Source organism: Anopheles ziemanni, chromosome 2, assembly GCF_943734765.1.
Source record: "Anopheles ziemanni chromosome 2, idAnoZiCoDA_A2_x.2, whole genome shotgun sequence".
NCBI lineage: Eukaryota > Metazoa > Arthropoda > Insecta > Diptera > Culicidae > Anopheles > Anopheles ziemanni.
This window is the reverse complement of record NC_080705.1, coordinates 94,319,620-94,337,900: the sequence shown is the minus strand read 5'-3', so window position 1 is coordinate 94,337,900 and position 18,281 is coordinate 94,319,620. Positions and strand designations below refer to the sequence as shown.

The 18,281-nt window shown below is 49.6% G+C and overlaps 4 protein-coding genes across 4 annotated transcripts in view; 2 read left to right on the top strand and 2 right to left on the bottom strand.

Moving 5' to 3' along the window:
• Positions 1-1,116: 1,116 nt before the first annotated feature.
• On the bottom strand, positions 1,117-5,714 carry LOC131285512 (ATP-binding cassette sub-family C member 10). The gene is made up of 2 exons (XM_058314373.1): positions 2,640-5,714; positions 1,117-2,562 (listed from the first exon to the last, which is right to left on the bottom strand). The coding sequence occupies exons 1-2, from the start codon at positions 5,712-5,714 to the stop codon at positions 1,117-1,119; spliced, it is 4,521 nt and encodes a 1,506-aa protein (XP_058170356.1).
• Positions 5,715-6,161: 447 nt separating this feature from the next.
• On the top strand, positions 6,162-7,905 carry LOC131293132 (unconventional prefoldin RPB5 interactor-like protein). The gene is made up of 2 exons (XM_058321210.1): positions 6,162-6,231; positions 6,300-7,905. The coding sequence occupies exons 1-2, from the start codon at positions 6,187-6,189 to the stop codon at positions 7,860-7,862; spliced, it is 1,608 nt and encodes a 535-aa protein (XP_058177193.1). The 5' UTR covers positions 6,162-6,186; the 3' UTR covers positions 7,863-7,905.
• A 312-nt stretch (positions 7,906-8,217) lies between these two features.
• LOC131287324 (dolichyl-diphosphooligosaccharide--protein glycosyltransferase subunit 2) lies at positions 8,218-10,441 on the bottom strand. The gene is made up of 2 exons (XM_058316401.1): positions 10,201-10,441; positions 8,218-10,133 (listed from the first exon to the last, which is right to left on the bottom strand). Exons 1-2 carry the CDS (start codon positions 10,435-10,437, stop codon positions 8,472-8,474), a joined length of 1,899 nt encoding a protein of 632 aa, XP_058172384.1. The 5' UTR covers positions 10,438-10,441; the 3' UTR covers positions 8,218-8,471.
• A 2,004-nt stretch (positions 10,442-12,445) lies between these two features.
• Positions 12,446-18,281, top strand: part of LOC131294820 (uncharacterized) — a 38,077-nt gene continuing 32,241 nt past the window's right edge. Inside the window, exon 1 of the mRNA XM_058322866.1 lies at positions 12,446-12,498. Within this exon, the coding sequence (XP_058178849.1) occupies positions 12,468-12,498 (31 nt within the window). The 5' untranslated portion in view covers positions 12,446-12,467. The remainder of the gene's footprint in view (positions 12,499-18,281) is intronic.

The window sequence follows — 18,281 nt, the reverse complement described above, 5'->3', positions numbered from 1 at the left end:
GTGATGACGTTGTGAAACCGAATGAATAGATAAGAACAGGGAAAAAAGGTTAGACGCGAAAGTAAGCTCGAAGAACTCGGAATGCTGCTGCGTGGTGCGTGGTAATGCACCTACACACTTACGGAGAGGGGGAACAAACAAAATGATGGGGCCAGCGTGGTTGAACAGAACAAGAACATATGTCCTTCTTCAGTTAGCCAATTTTACAAATGCTCATTTCCGCCGAGGCACGAGACAGGGAGGGTATAGAATGCAAACAACAATATGTGATAATTATTTCCTATTTTTTCCTGTGTTTTTTTTTTAGCATTTTCTCTTAAACGTCTACGGATTTATTTTTTTAAAACTATGATTACCAACCGCAGTAGTAGAGTAAGTGAAAAATAATTATAATTGAACAACCCAAACACAGGTACTACCCCCAGGTTACTGATGTGTGTTCTGTGACCAATGAGCCAGGACATCCTGAACAAGAAGAAGAGATCAAATAAAATGGCTCGTAAACTACCCGGTCAAACGGGAACCACACAGGAAAAGGAAGGTAGAAAAAGAAATGATAGCAACGATCAGTTTACGTGCTCCGGTTTATTTATTGTAATCGTTGGTTTGCCTTTGCTTCGTGATACGCGATGGTAATAAAACAATAGCTCACTCGCTCCAGCTGATCGATTACGAGCATAACTTATGTTTGTGGGGTTTTTTGTTTGTCCATAGGCAACATTGAAAAAGACAGTGGAAGGCAGGGAACTGGAAAATGAGAAAGTGTGTGCATCTAGTGTAAGCATTCAAAACATGTCTAATAGCGCCCATAACGAAAATAAAAACCCGATTGCAAAGCATCTGTGAGGCTCCGATTGGTATGGAGCCGCGAATAATGAAGCGAGGGGTTATCGTTTACGAACAAAATCTTATCCGAATTTCAATTTAAAGTTAAGGATTCAACTCCAACGGAGAATTGCACGATAAAATTTTTATTAGTCTATATGTAATCTGCATCTAAAATTGGACAGTAATATACATTTAAAGTAAGATGGTGGCAAGCAAGTCGATCGAGACGGCCACACAGTCTCATCGGTATCATCTTCTAACGCTTCCAGTCTACTGGTGGCCGCGTGTCTATCCTTTGCTGGTAACGAAAAATGCCGAATTCTGCTGCTCCTGCAGCAACGCATAGAACAGAGAGTCCGGCTGGGTGGCAAGAACCTGCGGCGCACCCTGTTCACAGACCGTACCATCCTGCATCACCAGCACCTGGTCGGTGTCTAGGACGCCGCTCAACCGGTGTGCCACCACGATGACCGTCCGACCGCGGAAGGCGTTCTTCAGCACGAGCTGGATGGCGGATTCGGATTCAAAGTCAAGGTTGGCGGTCCCCTCGTCGATGAGGACGATTTTGGATTTTTTCAGCAGTGCTCGCGTAAGGCAGAGTAGTTGTTTCTGTCCGGCGGATAGGTTCGATCCGCTCACGTCCAATTTGGCGTCCAGTCCACCGAGGGCCTGCACGAGCGGGTTAGCCAGGCAGCACGTGATTGCTTCCCATATTTCTGAGTCGATATGCACGGCGCGTGGGTCCAGATTTTCGCGTACCGTCCCATTGAATAGGAACGGGTCCTGGGAAATGAGTGCGATCCGACTGCGCAGCACATCCAGTGGAAGGGTGGCAATGTTGACAAAGTCCACGTTGATGGTACCCTTATCCAGTGGAGCGACTCGTAGTAGTGAGGCCAGGATGGACGTTTTGCCCGATCCAGTCCGGCCGACCAGGGCCACACGTTCGCACGGCTTCACGCTGATGTCGATCCCTCTGATCGAGTAGGAAAGGTGTTCGCGGTAACGCATGTGCACGTTTTCGAACACGACCACACCCTGCGAGGGCCACCCAAAGGGCGGATCGGCCGAACCATCGGCATTGACCTCCCGCTCCAACCGGCAATACTGATCGATACGTTCGATCGCGACAAACTCCTGCTCCGTTTCGGCCAGCGCATACAGCAGCCCCGAGAGCAGGCCAGTGATGGAGAGTGCGTATGAAATGGCCAAACCGACCAGCTCGGGGGAGGTCATGTGAGCGGAGGTAATCGCTGCTAGCAGACCCGAACCACCGACCAAGAAAGCCCCTAGCAGTTGCAACCGTAAGCCGAGCCACTGCTGAGACGCGGCCGCCGACAGCTGCGCCTTGATGCTTTCGCCGAGCTTAAAAAGAAAGTCTCGCTGAAATCGACGTTCGCCCCGTAGGGCCCGGATGGTGCTCAGCCCTTGCAGCGTCTCGGTGAAGTGCGCATAGAGCGGTGACAAGGCGTTACTTGACAGACGCTTGATGTCTCGTGAAGCGTACCGGTACTTGTTCTGTAGCGTCAAGTAGATCGGAACCAGCGGCACGACAAGTAACCCCAGCCAGGGCATGGCGTACAGACTGATGAGAAGCGCTCCGAGTAATCCGAAGAACTGTGCCAGTAGAATATTCAGTATAAACGGCAGAGTGTCATCGACCGTGTATACATCCGAAGAGAATCGATTCAATATTCTCCCCAACGGAACAATGTCGAAGAATTGCAGTTTAGTCTGTAAGGAAGAAAGGGGAAAAAGAACGTTTAGCAAACGATCTCAGTTGGCCGATTGATCTGTGCGCAATTTCTTACATATACGACACTGTTGAGCAATCGGTCGTGGATAGCTTTGGCTGCCTTTAGTCCTGCCAACGCGAACAGGAACGCTCTCAGCAAGGTAAGGAAACTGTTACCCACGGCAAGCCCAGCGTAAATTCCCAAATAGAAGGAAGTGTCTGCGATGCTGGAGTTATCCGTCTGCAGCACGATGAATTCCACCGTGTCCGAAGTGTCATTGGATGGTGGTGCTGGCAACGGATTATTTGTTGTACCGATCCAGTAGGCCAGCCAGGCGTCGGTAAGATTTCGGGAAATCTGCATTGTCAACACGGCCACCACAACCCAAAGACCAAGCGCTCGTCCCGTCGCCTGCCAGTAAACGTCCAGCACCTTGCGATCAAGGTGACCGAATTCTCGCGATTCTTCCACCAACGCACTGTCGATGCTGCGCCGGTCCTGTTGGTCGGTGGAATCGGTTTCTGGCGTTTCCCGTGTGGCAGCCGCCATCGAGAGTGTGTCCTCCTCGTAGTCATCGTAGTCGCTGAGCAGCGATCCAACATTCGGCACATCACTTTGCGACACGCGACCGTTTTCGACGTGAAGAATTTGGGACGCCCGGTTCAGCACCATCGGATGCTGTGTCACGATGATGCGCGTTTTGTCCTTTAGCAGCCCGAACACGGCATGACGGATGATGTGAGACGCGACGTGTGCATCCAGTGCCGAAAGAATATCGTCCAACAGGTAGATGCTCTTGTTCTGATAGATGGCCCGTGCAAGCGCAACGCGTGCTTTTTGTCCGCCGGACAGGGTGCGCCCTTGTTCTCCGACTCCCGTGCTGTCCGCGCTACGTAATGCCTCCAGATCGTACTGGAGGGCGCACGCATGAATGACCGCCTTGTATCGCGCATCGTCGTAGATTTCACCCCACAGGATGTTGTCCCGAATCGTGCCCTGCTGTAGCCATGCACTTTGGCCGACGTAGCCGAACCCTTCGCTCAGATCCGTGCCGATGGCGACCGCGCCGTCGCCGGTCGTGCTGTGGAAGTTGCCAAGAATCACCTGCAGAAGGGACGATTTACCACCGCCGACCGGACCTTCCAAGCAGACCAGCTCTCCTTGGCGCACCTGAAGCGTGAGGCCCTCGAAGGCGAAATCGACGATATCGTCCTGTGCGAGGTTCAGTTCCTTGCGGCTACGTTTGGTGGCAAACTCGAAGTGAGCGTCCTTGATCGCAAGGATGGTGGGTCGCTTGGACGAGTTCGCGAACGTGGTGTCGGATGGTGCCAAGGCGCGATAGTACTCCGCCAGGTTAACATCGGGGAGGTCCAGCAGCTCCTGAACGCGTTTGAGCGAAACCCATGCTTCGGCGAGTCCGTTCAAAACCCAAGGAAAAGAATTAAGTGGTCCGATTAACATGTTCAAAAGGGCCACACTGGTGTAGGTCGTCGCGGCGGTAAGCGGTTTGCCGAGCAGTACCGACGTGCCAAAGGTGAACAGACACATCAGCACGGGTGTGGTGGCCCAAAAGTAGACACACAACGCGTCAAGATATTTTCGCTTGGAAAGGAAACCGATTTCGCCGCTTCGCAGGCGTTGGATTTTCGTAATGAACACGTCCTCCCAGGCGTTCAGCTTGATGTCCTTTGCGCCACCGATACTCTCCGAGGTGACCGTTACGCGGGCATCTTTGGCACTCATCAAACCCTGTGACAATTGGGCAATCTTTTGTGTAATCTTTCGGTTGATCGGGATGAGTAGAACCGCAAACAGTACTCCGGCAGCGAACGCTATTCCTAGCTGTGTGTAGAGCAAGTACAGCGTAGTAAACAACTGGAACGGAATGCTCCAGAAGGAGTGGAACGAAACGCACGAGTTTACGATTCGATCGGTGTCGGTGGACATGAGGTTAAGGATTTCCGGGCGCGCCGTCTGGAGTCGTTTTGCCGTGAGAGATTTCTGGTAGATTGCCGTCACGATGGCAATACGCATTTTGCTACTGACGAATGTCATACGCCAGTTGAAGTGAACCCCCGCAAAGGCACTAATCACCGTAGAACTGAGCAGACCTAGGGCGTAGTAGTACGGCCGATAATCGACCGGTTTACCGGTGTCTATATCGTCGGGAGAAGGTATCGTCGTAGATGTGTCGTTATACTCCGTACGCAACAAGCTGCCGAGTAGGATAGGTCCAGCGAACCCCGACAAATCGCCCAGCAATCGAAGTAGTCCGATCAAATAGAACTCCCAACCGAAGCATTTGTGTAGGGCCTTGAAAAGGGACCGCGTTCCATCTAGGGCCGACTGAAGAAGCTCCGTCACGCGATGAAGGGTGAGCGCTTCGGGTAGGTCGAACAGATCGTCGTTGCGTCGCAGCTTTCCGGCGGCTCCTTTGGTGATAAGCGGTCGTACCCAGTAGAACACCAAGCGAGAAAACACATTCGCTTCGTCCTCCACCGGCCCGAGGGCAGTTTCTTCGATGTCCTCGAAGAAGCGTGTGTAGGATTGCGACAGCAGAGCCTGTCGTTCGTCGTCCTCCGTTCGACGGGGCCGCAAGTAGTGGGCGTTGCCCGGAAGAATAAGCGTACCACCGTAGCACAGGTATAAGGCAAGATGAGCAAGGTACCACAGCCAAAAATCCGTACGCACATTCGTGTGCAGCCAGATGCTGCACAAGGCGAGCAGGGAGGTCCATAGTACTATCAGCACTAGCGGACCCCGATGGCTGAGCGATCCTTTCCGCACCGAGGACAACAGGAAACCGGCATGGATTGGCCAGGCAACGAGTTGGACGCAGGCAAGCAGTATGTCCACCGGGTACACCTGTCGGTGCAGGCGAAAGATGTAGAACACCTTCAGGGCCGGCAGGATGGCCATTGCAATCGAGGCCAGAATGCGCACTCTAAGCGCCCGTAGTTGCGTTTCGTTGCGTGAAACCCTACGCCAGTGGGTTCCATAGTAGTACGAGGAAAATGTGGCGAACAGCACGAGCACCGGTAGCTGCAGAACCAACTCCTGGAAGCACGGTGCCAAATCACTGTTCGTTTCCACCCATGGCCGTAGCCCGGTCGGGCAGATGTCGTTCCAAAACTGATCCCAGTAGACCATGGTGTCAGCTTGTCAGCAGAAACCGGATATCGCTTTATTCTACATCCGCCTATTCAAGCTACGAAGGGGAAGAACTGCAGACGGCCGCCTCGGTGCACTTGATCTTGGTGGTGTCGATAGAACACCGCTACTGGTATGATTCAACACTTCACGACCGCACTGATGACACATTCTTTTTCCTAATACATTCTCCGAGAGCTTATCAAAAGCGAGCGAAAACTGACTTCCTACCACCAAACGGACATAATGATAAGCCGGTTCTTAGCTGAATCAACCAAACTATCAACTTATTGCGGCCTGCTGTGTGATGCTGTGAAAAAAATAACCAGTTTTCCGACAAAAACAACACAAAACAAACGAAGCCGATTGTCAAGAACCATATGTGTCAAACCCTGACAGTTCGGTTTGGGCAAACAACCCGGGACGGTTTGTTTACGTTTTATCAACACGCGGATTTTCACGGTCAACAGAAATGGCGATGGATCAGCAACAAATGTACAACCAGGCATATGGCGATGTGAGTAAAATGTAGTTTTCTGTTTAATCCACTGCTTGAATAATAACATCCATTTTCCTAATGCATAGGCATTACGTACGAATGAAAACGAAACTCAGCGATGGAGCGCGTACCGGCAGGAACATCTGGATCTGAAAGAAAACCTCAAAATGTATCAAAAAACACCCCGTGCCGATATTCTCATCCCCATGGGCACGAAGGCACTTCTCCCTGGTCAGCTCTACCACACGGGCGAGGTGCTCGTCAGCCACGGTGGTGGATATTTTACCGAATGTACATCGGAACAGGCACGATCGATTGCCGATCGCCGGGTGCAGCTAGCGGATGAGATGCTCCAGAAGTATGACCGCGAGCGAACACTGTACAGTGATAAACTTGAAGTGCCCTTCATCAATGAAGCGTTCGCCCAAGGTGGACGTGAGATTATTGAGCCATACGATGAGCAGACGGAGGAACGGTGGCGAGCAGAGCATCGGCGTCGTGTTCGGGAAACCAAGCAAAGGGAGGCAGTCGATAGGAAAAAGAAGGATCAGGATGATAGGGACCTTTTTGAAAAGCTAGAAGAAATGGAACTGCTGGAAGAGTTGGAAAATGAAATGGAGCAACTGGACATGCCGGAAGACGACGATGATCAGCTGGGGCGTTTGATGCGTGGAGAAATTCGTTTGAACAGCAAACTAAGAACCGCTCATCGTTCAGTACCGGCAGCCGAAAACGATACCATAGATATTAGAAAGCCAACCAAGGAAAGTCCTACGGAAGGTGAGCAAAATACCACGACAGAAGACGAGGAAAATGGGAAAATTTCGGACGAAGATCTAGTAACTACTGACGATGAGTCAGTGGATGGTCAAGGCGAGGAAGATATTTCGCCAGAGTTCTCGCAGTTACTGAACGAAACAAAAATGCTAGCCAAGGAGGAGAAAATCAAAATCTTCCAAGCAAAACAGAAAGACGTTCGCAAACGTTTGTATCAGAACTCTATTACTATCACCGAAAAAGTGGATCTGTATCAGTTGTACGAGGAGCTAGAGGAGGCCCTGGATTTCCTTCGGGCCGGTCAAGAAACTGATGAAGCCATCGACGACGAGCAGGAGGAGGAGGAAACAAAATCGGATCAAGAACCAACGGCAAACTATACGGAGAAACAGCGCAGGAAGATATCGTTTGCTGAACACGACGAGATCAAACTGATAGAAAATTGGCAGGGTTTGAGGATCACTGACAAGCTACCTACAGGCAACACCGAAAAGACAGTCTTTTTGCCCATCGTACACTCAGCGGAAACACTTTCCAATGAATACCGCAACGAAGCACAGGAAGATGAAATCATCTGTCCGGCGGACATCTTCCGTAAGGAAATGGAACGGAGAGAAACTCCCGTGGAACTTAGATCGATTTTGAAGAACAAACATTTTGTAGAAAAAGAATCCCACAGTGCCAACGAATCATTCGGTAAAACCGGCGTTAAACGCATGGTCAAAGAGACAAGAATGAAAGATACGATGCAGGACGACATATTGGGAGAAATCGTGGAACATAAAATTGAACCGGAAAGTACTAGTGCTGTCACTGATTTACCTCCACAACCCAAGAAGAAAGTAAGTCGCTTTAAGCAGCAGCGACATTAAGATAGATTCATGTTATGTTTAGTTCATAAATAAATTGTATAATAGGGTAAAATATATCTTGTATCTTTTTGATTCTCATGCCAAACGCAAAAAACGTCGTTTCGTTCGGTCATTTTCATACGTTTATTTCACACGACAAATGCAACTGAATGGACCCTGTTACATTTTGGATCTCCGTCTTTTCTCAGCTCATACGACTCAGTACATTAAATCCTACTTCTATCGCTTGCACAGCACGTCATCGCTGTGGGATTTTCTATCAGAATTGTGTTGTAGACCGTTAAAACTCGACTGAGAAAAGAAAAGGTTGAAGTAGTTTAGCCAACGACTTCATCTATGAAAGTTAACGGAGGATGAACATTCGAAAAAGAAATTTGACCAAGACACAAGAGTTGTCTTCATGTCCCCGCTCCTTAATAGCGACTGTCGGTACATTGAAAAGGAATGATTTTTGGTTTCTCCCTCTTCTCTTGCTCGTACTTGTATGTTTCCCTACTAATCATTTGTCATGCACCTCATTTATTCCCTTCCGCCGTTCAGTTCAGAATTTTCCCTTTGTTCGATTAATGGACTATGAATGGGATTTGAGACTCGATCGAACCGGCAAGCTTACTTCTCACTTCCTCCCCGAGCGATTTTGCGCAGCATACGATTGCCGCAGAAAAAGGTGAACAGCGCCAGTGGGATGAGATACCGGATCGTCTCGAACATGTTCAACCGCAGCCAGAACACACCGAACAAGGCCAAAATGGCTCCCAGCCCCACGTGGAATCCAACCGCACCGAGGGAAAGCGGGAAGTTCCGAACGTTCACGCCAAGCTTAGCCCACAGGGCGAAGAGGATCACGAGCGGTGCGACGCATAACGCGGTGAATAGATCGGAAACGAACCGTGCCGGACGTTTCTCGGGGACACGGAACTGATGTTCGATTTCCGGGAGTGGTTGACGGAAGCCAGCACCGACCGTGGCCTGCTTGCCGGCAGCTGTTTCGGTGGCGGGAAACTTGAGTTCCACATCGGCCAGGTACCATTGGAAGGAGTTCGAGAGCAGCGCATCGCCAACGATTAGTCGCAGCTCGTACAAGCCGCTCTTGTGGGCAAAATCGACTGCTCGGGCACCGACATCCATCTCGAATTTGTACGCCTTGCTGGTGTCCGTTTCGGCGACGAAGATTATTTCCTGCCGGGTTTCTTGATGGCGCAGGAGAACAAAGGCCTGGTGAACGGTGATCGGTTTTCCGCTAGCATCATCGACCAGGTTGGTCTTGAGGACGACCTTTTGCTGCGAATCAGCGTTCAAAACCGTCGCCAACTTCGAAGGATACGTCACGGAGTGTCGCTTTACACTGGACGCCGTACTGTCTGTGTCTCCGACACCGACTTCCAGCGAACTTACGCGCACCTTTCCGAGCACGTTCACTTTGAGCTGCTGACGGTATGATGGGGCTGCTTCTACATCGACACGGAACTGACCGCGTGTCGGGGTGGCCGATTGGAGGTTGTATGTGTACAGGGTCGCATCGTCTTTGCTTGGGACGAGATTTACCTTGCTAACGAGTTCCTGCTTCGTCGAGAGCGACAAAACTGTGGTTGACAGGGCGGCCAAGGCTGGTGACAGAGGTTTTCCGAGAAGATCGCAAACCTTTACGCGCAAAACAGGCGATTCCGGAAGCAGCTGTCCATTGTTGGCCAACCGAATGCAGATCGGGGCGATCGTTTTCTGCGAGGCGAGTAGATTCAGGGCTTCCAACAGCACACTGACTCCCTTTGGCGTTTGCACGGAGGCACGAGATAGGAAGTAGTTTGCAAACTTCACTGCCTGGTCCGCCGTAATCGGGGCCGGCTTACCAAGGGTTGAAGCTAGACGGAAACCGCCATTTACGATGAGTGCAGTGATACTAAGGCCACCTTCAAACTGCAACAGTTTGCCATCGACTTCGTCCGCCTGTACGAACGCTTCTTCGATGCGGTCATAAGCGAAAGCCCCGGCCGTGCCAAGTTCCGAGGCGACCGCAAAAGCGTGTCCCAGGGAGTTGAGTGAGTCATCCTTCTTCAGCACCGTTTGCAAGTTCTTTCCTAGAGCCGTGCGTGCTTTCTCATCCACCGTCACGCCAGCCAGTTTGGCCGAGTGGAAGTTGTAATAGATTTCCTGTGCAGTAGAGGCTTCCTTAGACAGGGCCGCCTTGACACTGCTCTCAACCTTTGCTGGCAGGGCCTCCTTGCAGCCAAAGTTCTTACGGGCTCCGATCAGATAGTAGTTTTTCTCAAAGTCCTATTATAGAAAATATGGTATGGGATGAGCTATTGAACATGAGCTTTTACACTGAATATTAACCTACATTTAGCTTGGATTCAGCATGAAGAGTAAACAATCGTTTGCACGAACCGGCAACATCGCTTGCCGGCAGAGCCACATTGGCGGAGGAGAAGTAGAGCGCCTGCAAATCGTTCGATTTCAAGCCTTCGCTGAAAACCTTATCGAAACGCTCCTGGTCTTGCGTGGTGAGGTGGCTGCTGACTGTGCGTTGTGTCGGCTGTGTAGCAGCAATGCTAGAACCGATGAAGGCGACCAGCATAAAACATCCTGCAACATAGGAAGCACAAATTATGTATCGCATAAACATTCTTCTTTGCCACTATCTTTTCGCCGGTGGAAATGTCAATATCCACCGAGGGCCAATGACCGAGGGGTAAGTTTCACGTGTCGTGGGTCGCAGAACGCAATATCGTCGAATTACTTACCTAACGGATTCATCGCACAGCTGGAGAGTTATGTTTCAAATACGACTAGAACGAAATTTCCTCCAGGATTTAGCGAAAACGAAAGAAATTTCCAACCGGCCAAAGATGATGCTGTGTCTTGATGGTCGCTAGACACGTCAGAAGTTTTCAAAGATCTTTTGACAGCGCAATTCTCCGGCCCATCCCGTTTATACAGTATACTTGTTAGTTGCGTCAGATCTGTTTTTCAAACTGGTTTGAAGAGTTATCACAAATATGCAATACAAAATCTACACCTACATAAATTGTATTTTAAGAAATTATTGTTTTACCTTAAAAGGGTTGATTATTGTGGTTTAGATGGTTTAGGTACCAAATAGTATTTTCTAAGGTATCGTTATTTTAACCTCTAATTACCGATCAAATGACCTTTTAAATAGTAAAACGAGAGTAATTGCCGGTTCGCTCTTCGTTTTTCCTGCGAATGAGAGATTTTCGAATTCAAGAGAGAGAGGCAGCCTTTTTCTCTCACAGACATAAAACGAAGGTTGGGTCATCAGGTTTTGTTGACACCACGTATGGTGTATGTGAGCGAGAGTGAGATACAAAAGGCGGGAAGGAAGAGCGAGGAGGCGGCAAATTGGTCGACGAACGACTGGCGCATTTTTGAACGAGCGCTCAGTTTCTTTCCGTCCTTTGGACGAACAAACTCTTTCTAGTGGAGTACGCGCGGCGCGTCCCTGCATATGGGACGAGCGTGTGTTTTCTGTGTGCTTTACGTTCCTTTCCCCCGCGGGTTCGTGCTTCCACAATTACCATACGTCCCTGGGACGGCTATCTCTTCGTCTGCTTGTCTGACGCCACCGTAGACTACGGTAATACGTCGCATGGTGTTTTTGATAGTCCACGGTTCAGCCTGTTGGTCAGCCGTCCGGCCGTTCCGTGTTCCTGCTGGCCCTTGTGGAGCGGGCGAAAGCATGTGAAACGAAACGAAGGAGGAAGCGAGGGGCTATCGTCTGTGGAGAGATAGCGCGCGATCAAGTGACAGTTGTTTTCGTTTCGTTCATCATTCTTTGCTTCCGTTTTATTCACAGTGGTGTGGTCGGTAGGAAGAATCAGACGGCGTTATTTTTTTTTGGAGTCACCAATGGCCAAGGAATCGAGCGTAATTTATTTAAATTTGTTTCCAGCTTCTAGGAAGCCAGTTTATCCAAAGGAAGAAGCAGAAGTTGTTCGCTAGCAATGCGGTGAACGATGAAGAACTAACCAAGAGTGCAGCGGGAAAAAGCATTTTCAGTTCCTCGGTTCAAGCTGAAGCGTAACAAACTGCAGCATCCTTTAAAACATATCGTGTAGTCGGTGTCACCAGGAAACTGTTGGAGCAACCATCGGACGCTCGGGGAATAATTTCACCTGCTCTTCTGGCCTACCGTTGGAAAGTGATTGCGGTTGGAAAAGCGTCCAATTCGAGCTTGTGTTAGCTCTCGCGCGTCCGGGCGCTCCATACTTCGGCGTCGGTGGTGGGCTTTTGTTATTATTTTTGTAAATGGAAATGGAAAATCATACCAGTTGCGCCGATGCTCATCGAGATCCTTGCCAAGTTGCCTCCTAGAGCGGTTCACTTCGGGGAGGAGCGTGTTTGTGCCAAAAAACGTGAAGAGTGAGTAGTGTCTAGTGTGTGGCAGTGAAAATTAAAAGCCCGGGCCAGGCCACAAGTAGAAAAAGTGTACAAAATCGCAAAGGAGTGGTTCAAACAAATTACGCGTGTGGAAAGGTCGTGTTCTGATTTTTAATTTCAATCGAATGTGTTAAGAAGCAGAGCAAAGTAAAAGAGCCAGTTAAGAATCCCGGTGCGGCCCCCCCGTCTAACAATCGTTCTCAAATCATGGCGCGGAAGAAAGGTTCCGGGAAAGGAAGTAAGTATCAATTGGGGTATTTCAGAAAACCATCACTGGCCGGAGCGCACTCGGTCATTGACGATCGTGATCGCCGTTGGTTGGCAAAAGAGAAGGCTGGGTGAAGGATAGGGGGAAATATTTATTATGACTGGGATTTATTTCTCGGATTCCGTAGCAGCAGTGCCGGCAGCAACAAGTGAGCAGAAAAGGGGTGAACACAATGTGTTGAAAAAACTGTGCCAAATGCACCTGTTTCGTGTGCTCTTTGGCGTCCAACGCAGCAATAGGCGATCCCTTCCTGGTAATGAAGGGTCCCGTTTGGAAACGGGCAGGTAAAACCAGCGAGAGGATAGGGGTCCCGGGTAGTGTGCTCCGATAAGCCATTGCCTCTTTCGTTCGTTTGCTTTGCTATCATCCTTTGGGAAAGAATGACTTCGAACTAATCCGGTTTCATGCGAAACGGGCAGTTTTTGTGACAATTTACCTGTTTTCAAGGCAGGTGTCGCTTGGAGGAAGGGAACAATGCGAATGGTTAGTAAACGCCACCAGTTCTTTTTCGGTGCCAAGAGATGTATGAATTCATCTCAACGCTTTTGATGGTTATATGAATTTTGGTGTCAAGTAATCGATATTTTTCCTGTCTTTCTTAGATCAGTTGATTTTGAGATGATAGAATTGGGTGGCGCTTTTGAAGGCATTAAAAGGACCCCTTTACCTCCACCTTGCTGAAGATAATGGTTGGTGTTTTTCTTTATGGTTTAATAATATGTTTACCGTCCATTTCGGGGAGGGGAGTCGGAGAAACATTTAAAACGCCATCGATGAAACTGCACATGTCACTCGCAGGCCGTGGTGGCGGTTTGGGTGGGCATCGCTCTCTCAAAATCCTCCCATCAACGGCTCAACCCATCTACTTACCCTCCTCACCTCAGGCCGCGAAGAGGTGGACTACGAGCTGCCGGTTCAAGGCGGCACGATAAGGAAATCCTCGCGCGGCGGACGGCGGTAACGAGGACGGGGAAAAATCGTACATTTACAGATCTATTTTCGCAAACCTACGCCAAATTCCGTCGGACCGGACTCATCTTTCACCACCCTCCCACTCCCTGCACCCTCGCGTACGTCATCGCCGCTTCGAACAGCTGCTCGCTCGAAAACGGAACTACGCCCAAGAGTTTTCCTCTTCGTCGCCGAAAGCTGAGTAAAATTTTCGCTCGAATCCGTTCTGTCTCCGCGGGTTTGCACGTATGTGGGGGAGGAAGGTTGTTACTAGGTGGTCGGGAAAAAACAAGTATGGAATGTTTGTGATGCAAGTCCCCCTCCCCCTTAAAAGGGATGAGCAGAACGAAAAGAGGGGGCCAGGAGGGGGTGTGTCAGTTCAACCTCGCCCTGCTCCACCAGGCTCGCGCGCGCTTGAAAGGGCAAAAGAAAAAGCAAAGCCGAAACGGGGGACTACCGTTGCTTTTATTAGAAGTCTATTTAAAGAAAATTTGCTTGAACGAAAGCAGTGGCGAAAAAAAGAAGGAAAAGCAAAATCAGAATTCCTAACACGACACGAAAATCGTCGACCATCGGCAGGCAATCGATGATCGAATTCAATGTTTGTTGGTCCCAAGTGTTGCCCGAGGGCGTGTGTGGGTGTTGGAAGAAAACAACATACACGTCATTTATTAGATTCATCTGATCGATGTGCTCTACGGATTGACATTTACGACGCACCGCCTGCTTGAATTTTCCGGACGCGCACTCGGCAGAGTGTAAAGAAAAACACCCAAAACCGTTCGGCAGAACATCGGTAACATATATTCGACCAAAAGGGTGCAAACGTGGCTACTAGATCTGTGTTCGAGCTTCTTGTTGCCAAGAAATCACATGTCAGTTGTGGCGCAAGCGAATGGATATTGCGATCGATCGGAAAACGGAGTGCTTTGCATTTATTTTCTTTTTCTCGCTTCGGCCACCCACAAGGACACGCACATCCACACACGCACACGACCTCACACATGACGAATTCCACCGTCGTTCGAACCTATCCGACCGATCCCATTTGCTATGCTCAGCTTTCGCAGGCAAATGAGCAAAAGGCAAAAATGGGTCCGTTTTTCTGTTTCTAAACCCCCGGACTCTTCGATCCCTTTCCGCCCAGGGGCTTTCCTTCGTCCTTGGACCGGTCGCTTTTCCGTTGTTCCTTTGCCTTTTGCTGGCGCCGGGTAGGAAGAAAAATGGCAACCGGTCGAGCGGGTAGGGAATTCCTGCTGCGCTTCAAGTGGGTGAGTTCGGTGACGAAATCATTCCGAGCCATCCAAAGGATATGGCGGCGTTCATCATCACGCCTTCGCAAGCCGGTTGTCCGGTTCGCCCTGCTGTAGAGGATTATCCCGAAAACTCACTCCCGTGTAGACGAGTGTGTACTATGGCGCCAATGTTGCTCGCGCGCGCACACACGAAGGTTCGGAGTTGGGTCGGTTCCCTACCGAGCATAGCGAAACATTGCCCGTTTGGATGTGTGTGCCGCACATGTGAAGGATTTCCCTTCGGTATGGCGCTGCAGATTGCTGTTACAGCTTTTATTGCATTCTGGTCCCGAAAACTGGGGAACACAACTCATTTATGCTCGCGTAGAGCTCGGGTACAGCGTACCTAGAAAGAGGATCATATAACACTTCAGCTGCAGAAATGGTAGACAGTTGGATTTTATTTTCTTACAATCGAAGGAAGGTCATTCGCTTCAGGCCAAGTTTTGGCGGGTGAGTTGTCGTTTGTCTTTAACAACTTGTGCTATAATGCAGTAATCTAAGTTGTTTGCCACAAAGTCTGATTAACCTTTTTATACCTCGGACGTAAAGTTCGTTGCATAACATCTATTAGGGCTGGAATGGACGAATTTTAAAACAAGATTTAGCTAAAATCAGTGCAGAAATGAAACATACCTCCACCTTTGGAGGGTGCGTCCTGGCAGTAACAAGGACTGAACCCAGATAGTAATCTCTCCTTTCTGCGGAAATGAATCCCTTTTCTGCGAGCGCAAAAGATGAGAGTGTGTGGGATGACTTTTTCATCGTTCCGCTACCGTTTGTTGTTTGGCGGTCCTCTTGGTGTCCTTGATGACTTACCAGTGGAGGAACGTCTTGCCGAGGGATTGTTGCCCTGTTTTCGTGTTTTTTTTTCTGTTCGTCGTTGTTGCGAGCGCTCTTTGAACCCCCGATGTTGTGAGAGCTGTGTTCGTCTGTCGTTTGTTGCGCGTGTTGTGTTCTGTCCCGTTTTTCCTTCCCCTGCGAGTTTGTGCGCCCTATCCTTTTTCCCGGCCGTCAACAAGGCGGAATGATGGGTGTTGATGGGAAGAGAAAAGTCGCGGAAGCAACAAAGCGCGTCGGAGGAAGGACATCCGCGGGGGTGGGTGGCTTTTTGCCGGGTTTGATGTTATTTTCACTGTATGGGAATCCCTCTTACGTAATGGCCAGCACCCAAAGAGTAAAGAGCGAAGCGTCATAATACCAAACAAGCGCGCACCAACACTCACAAAGGCCTGGCGTGGACATCTTCCCCAAACGGCGGCATTCCCTGGCCGTGTGGTTCGATGTGTGTGTTGAGAGCTGGGGATTCCGCCAAATGGTTTGTGAACCAGCTTGTTGGAGGAGGGCGTTGGAAGGGAGAATAGGGGGTGTTGGGGTGATATCGCGACCGCGCAGGTTCAACGAAGATTGAGTGCGAGAGAAAGAGAGGGCCGAGGAAGATAGAGAACGCGACACTCGCGGCCGACGATGAAAATAAACAATTCACCAAAGGGAGGATTCTTGGGGAATACGTTTGGGCTATTCTGAGCGGGCCGCTTCTTTGAGGAGGATGCCCGTGCCCGTGCCGTTTGTGTTTATTGCCACAGGCCCGGCTTCCGTCTCGCTTTCTCTTTCGGCCTATTTTATTTTAGTACGTACTACGCTATCGTCGTGGAAAGAAAAGTGCGGCCGGGGCGGGGGCAGGTTGGCGAACGGGAAAAGTATTTTGCGCTCCGGTCGTATTTTTCCTGCCGGGGATTTGTGCCGCTGTTTCGTACTGTGTTGGTGTGTATTATTCTGGAAGAAGCCAAATGAAGCATCCCGGCACTTGGTCAAAGGAACCCATGGAAGGAGAAAAAGGACCAGCCCAAATCATACCCAGTTATCCTTTTATTTATTTATTCCATTATTGTTTACAATTGAGTAATATAACGGTTAATTTAAAAACATCCTGCCAAAATTCCGTCATAGGTTTCACCTGCCTTTCGGAGGCATGTTTCGGAAATGGAGGACTTCTTCTCGGACTCCATAACTTTTTCTCAGCAAAAACTTACACACGCAAACACACAAAATCAATGAGGAACAGTAGGCTGTGTCGTCATTATTCCACGTAACCGGGAACCCGGGAGGACATTCCTGAAGACGAGCGTACAAAATTGTACTCGGCTCTCCGTTTGTCGGGACTGCCTGGCGGCTTGTGCCTCCCCCCCCTTCCTGGGGCCCCTTCTAAATGCATGCCCGGGGTGCTTCCCTTTTGCGTGCTTTCTCTTTCCCTCCCCCTCGGGAATCGTTGGACGATGGAGGATCCTCTTGAACGTGCTGACGAGCCTTGGACAAAAATAAACCGTGACACACCCGACCGCGACCGTCTCTCGCAGAAGGGACATGTCAGCCGAGAGCCATAGCGCTTGCGAATCTCCGATAAACGCTGCGAAGCAACGCAGCAACAGTTTGATGGATTGGCTCGTGCAATCTCCTACATGGAGACGCCGAAGAAGGGTGATGGAGAAGAGTGTATCATCAGCATCAGATCTTTCGTTCGTCCTGTTACAAAAACACACACAAAAAACACATATTAAGGAGGACATTTTCTCCCCAAAAGCCTACAATGTAATGTGTGAGGTATTTGAAGGCACGGTGAAAATCCGCAACGCCATTCTTTTCCATGGGAGTGGCTTCGGTTTTGCGATGAGCTGACACCGGCCATCTCCTGGGGGAATTTCGTGCGGATAATAAACATTCTTTGCTATCAGGTGCAAAATCTAGCCAGAACGTCAGACTCTAGGCTGACCGTGGAAGCAGTTGTGGTGGACCTGCCTGGGAGCCTGGGCGAACAAGCTTTTTCCATTCTGCAAGGTTTCGTTTTTTCGTTCTCCTTTAGGCCCAACGGTGTTTCGAATTTCCTTCCTAGGCTCTTGCCGTTTCACATTGCGCAAGTCCCCCAAACAAACGTGTTCCAACGCAACCTTCGGCGAGGGGGAGGTTTCTCTCCCGCATCCGATTCAATGTTTTGGACACCCGAAGCCTAGTTTAGATTAAATTTCTTAAGTCCCGGGCCTTTATTTTGGTGCCAAAAAACGAATAGATTACCTGAATCTGAATAAAGCAGAACGGAGGAAAACTGGGAGATAATCCAAAAAGTTTAATAACCAATATTGTGCTTCTGGTGTGTGATGTAGATTTTCACTTCCTTCAACAGTTACCTAATTTTTTAGTTACCCTAGGCAAAATTTGTTGGAAGTTTTGGTCCTGTGTGAGTGCTTGACACTTTTTGAAAATGCTCTGAGGGTGATGGGGAAGCATTTCAGATGCATTTACCGCCTCCTGACCAAGGTCAGGCAGTTCAGAAAATACGGTTGAACACCCCGCGCGTAATGTTGAAAATAAAACCCCAACGCAAATCCACCCCAAAAGTTGCTTGCTGCTAAATGCTGAATCGTGTCCGCAAGGGTGCTTTTCTGCTTCACACACTCGCCGTGTTTCGGACGTCGATCGGACGTCGCGGTTCGGGGTTTTCTTCACCCTATC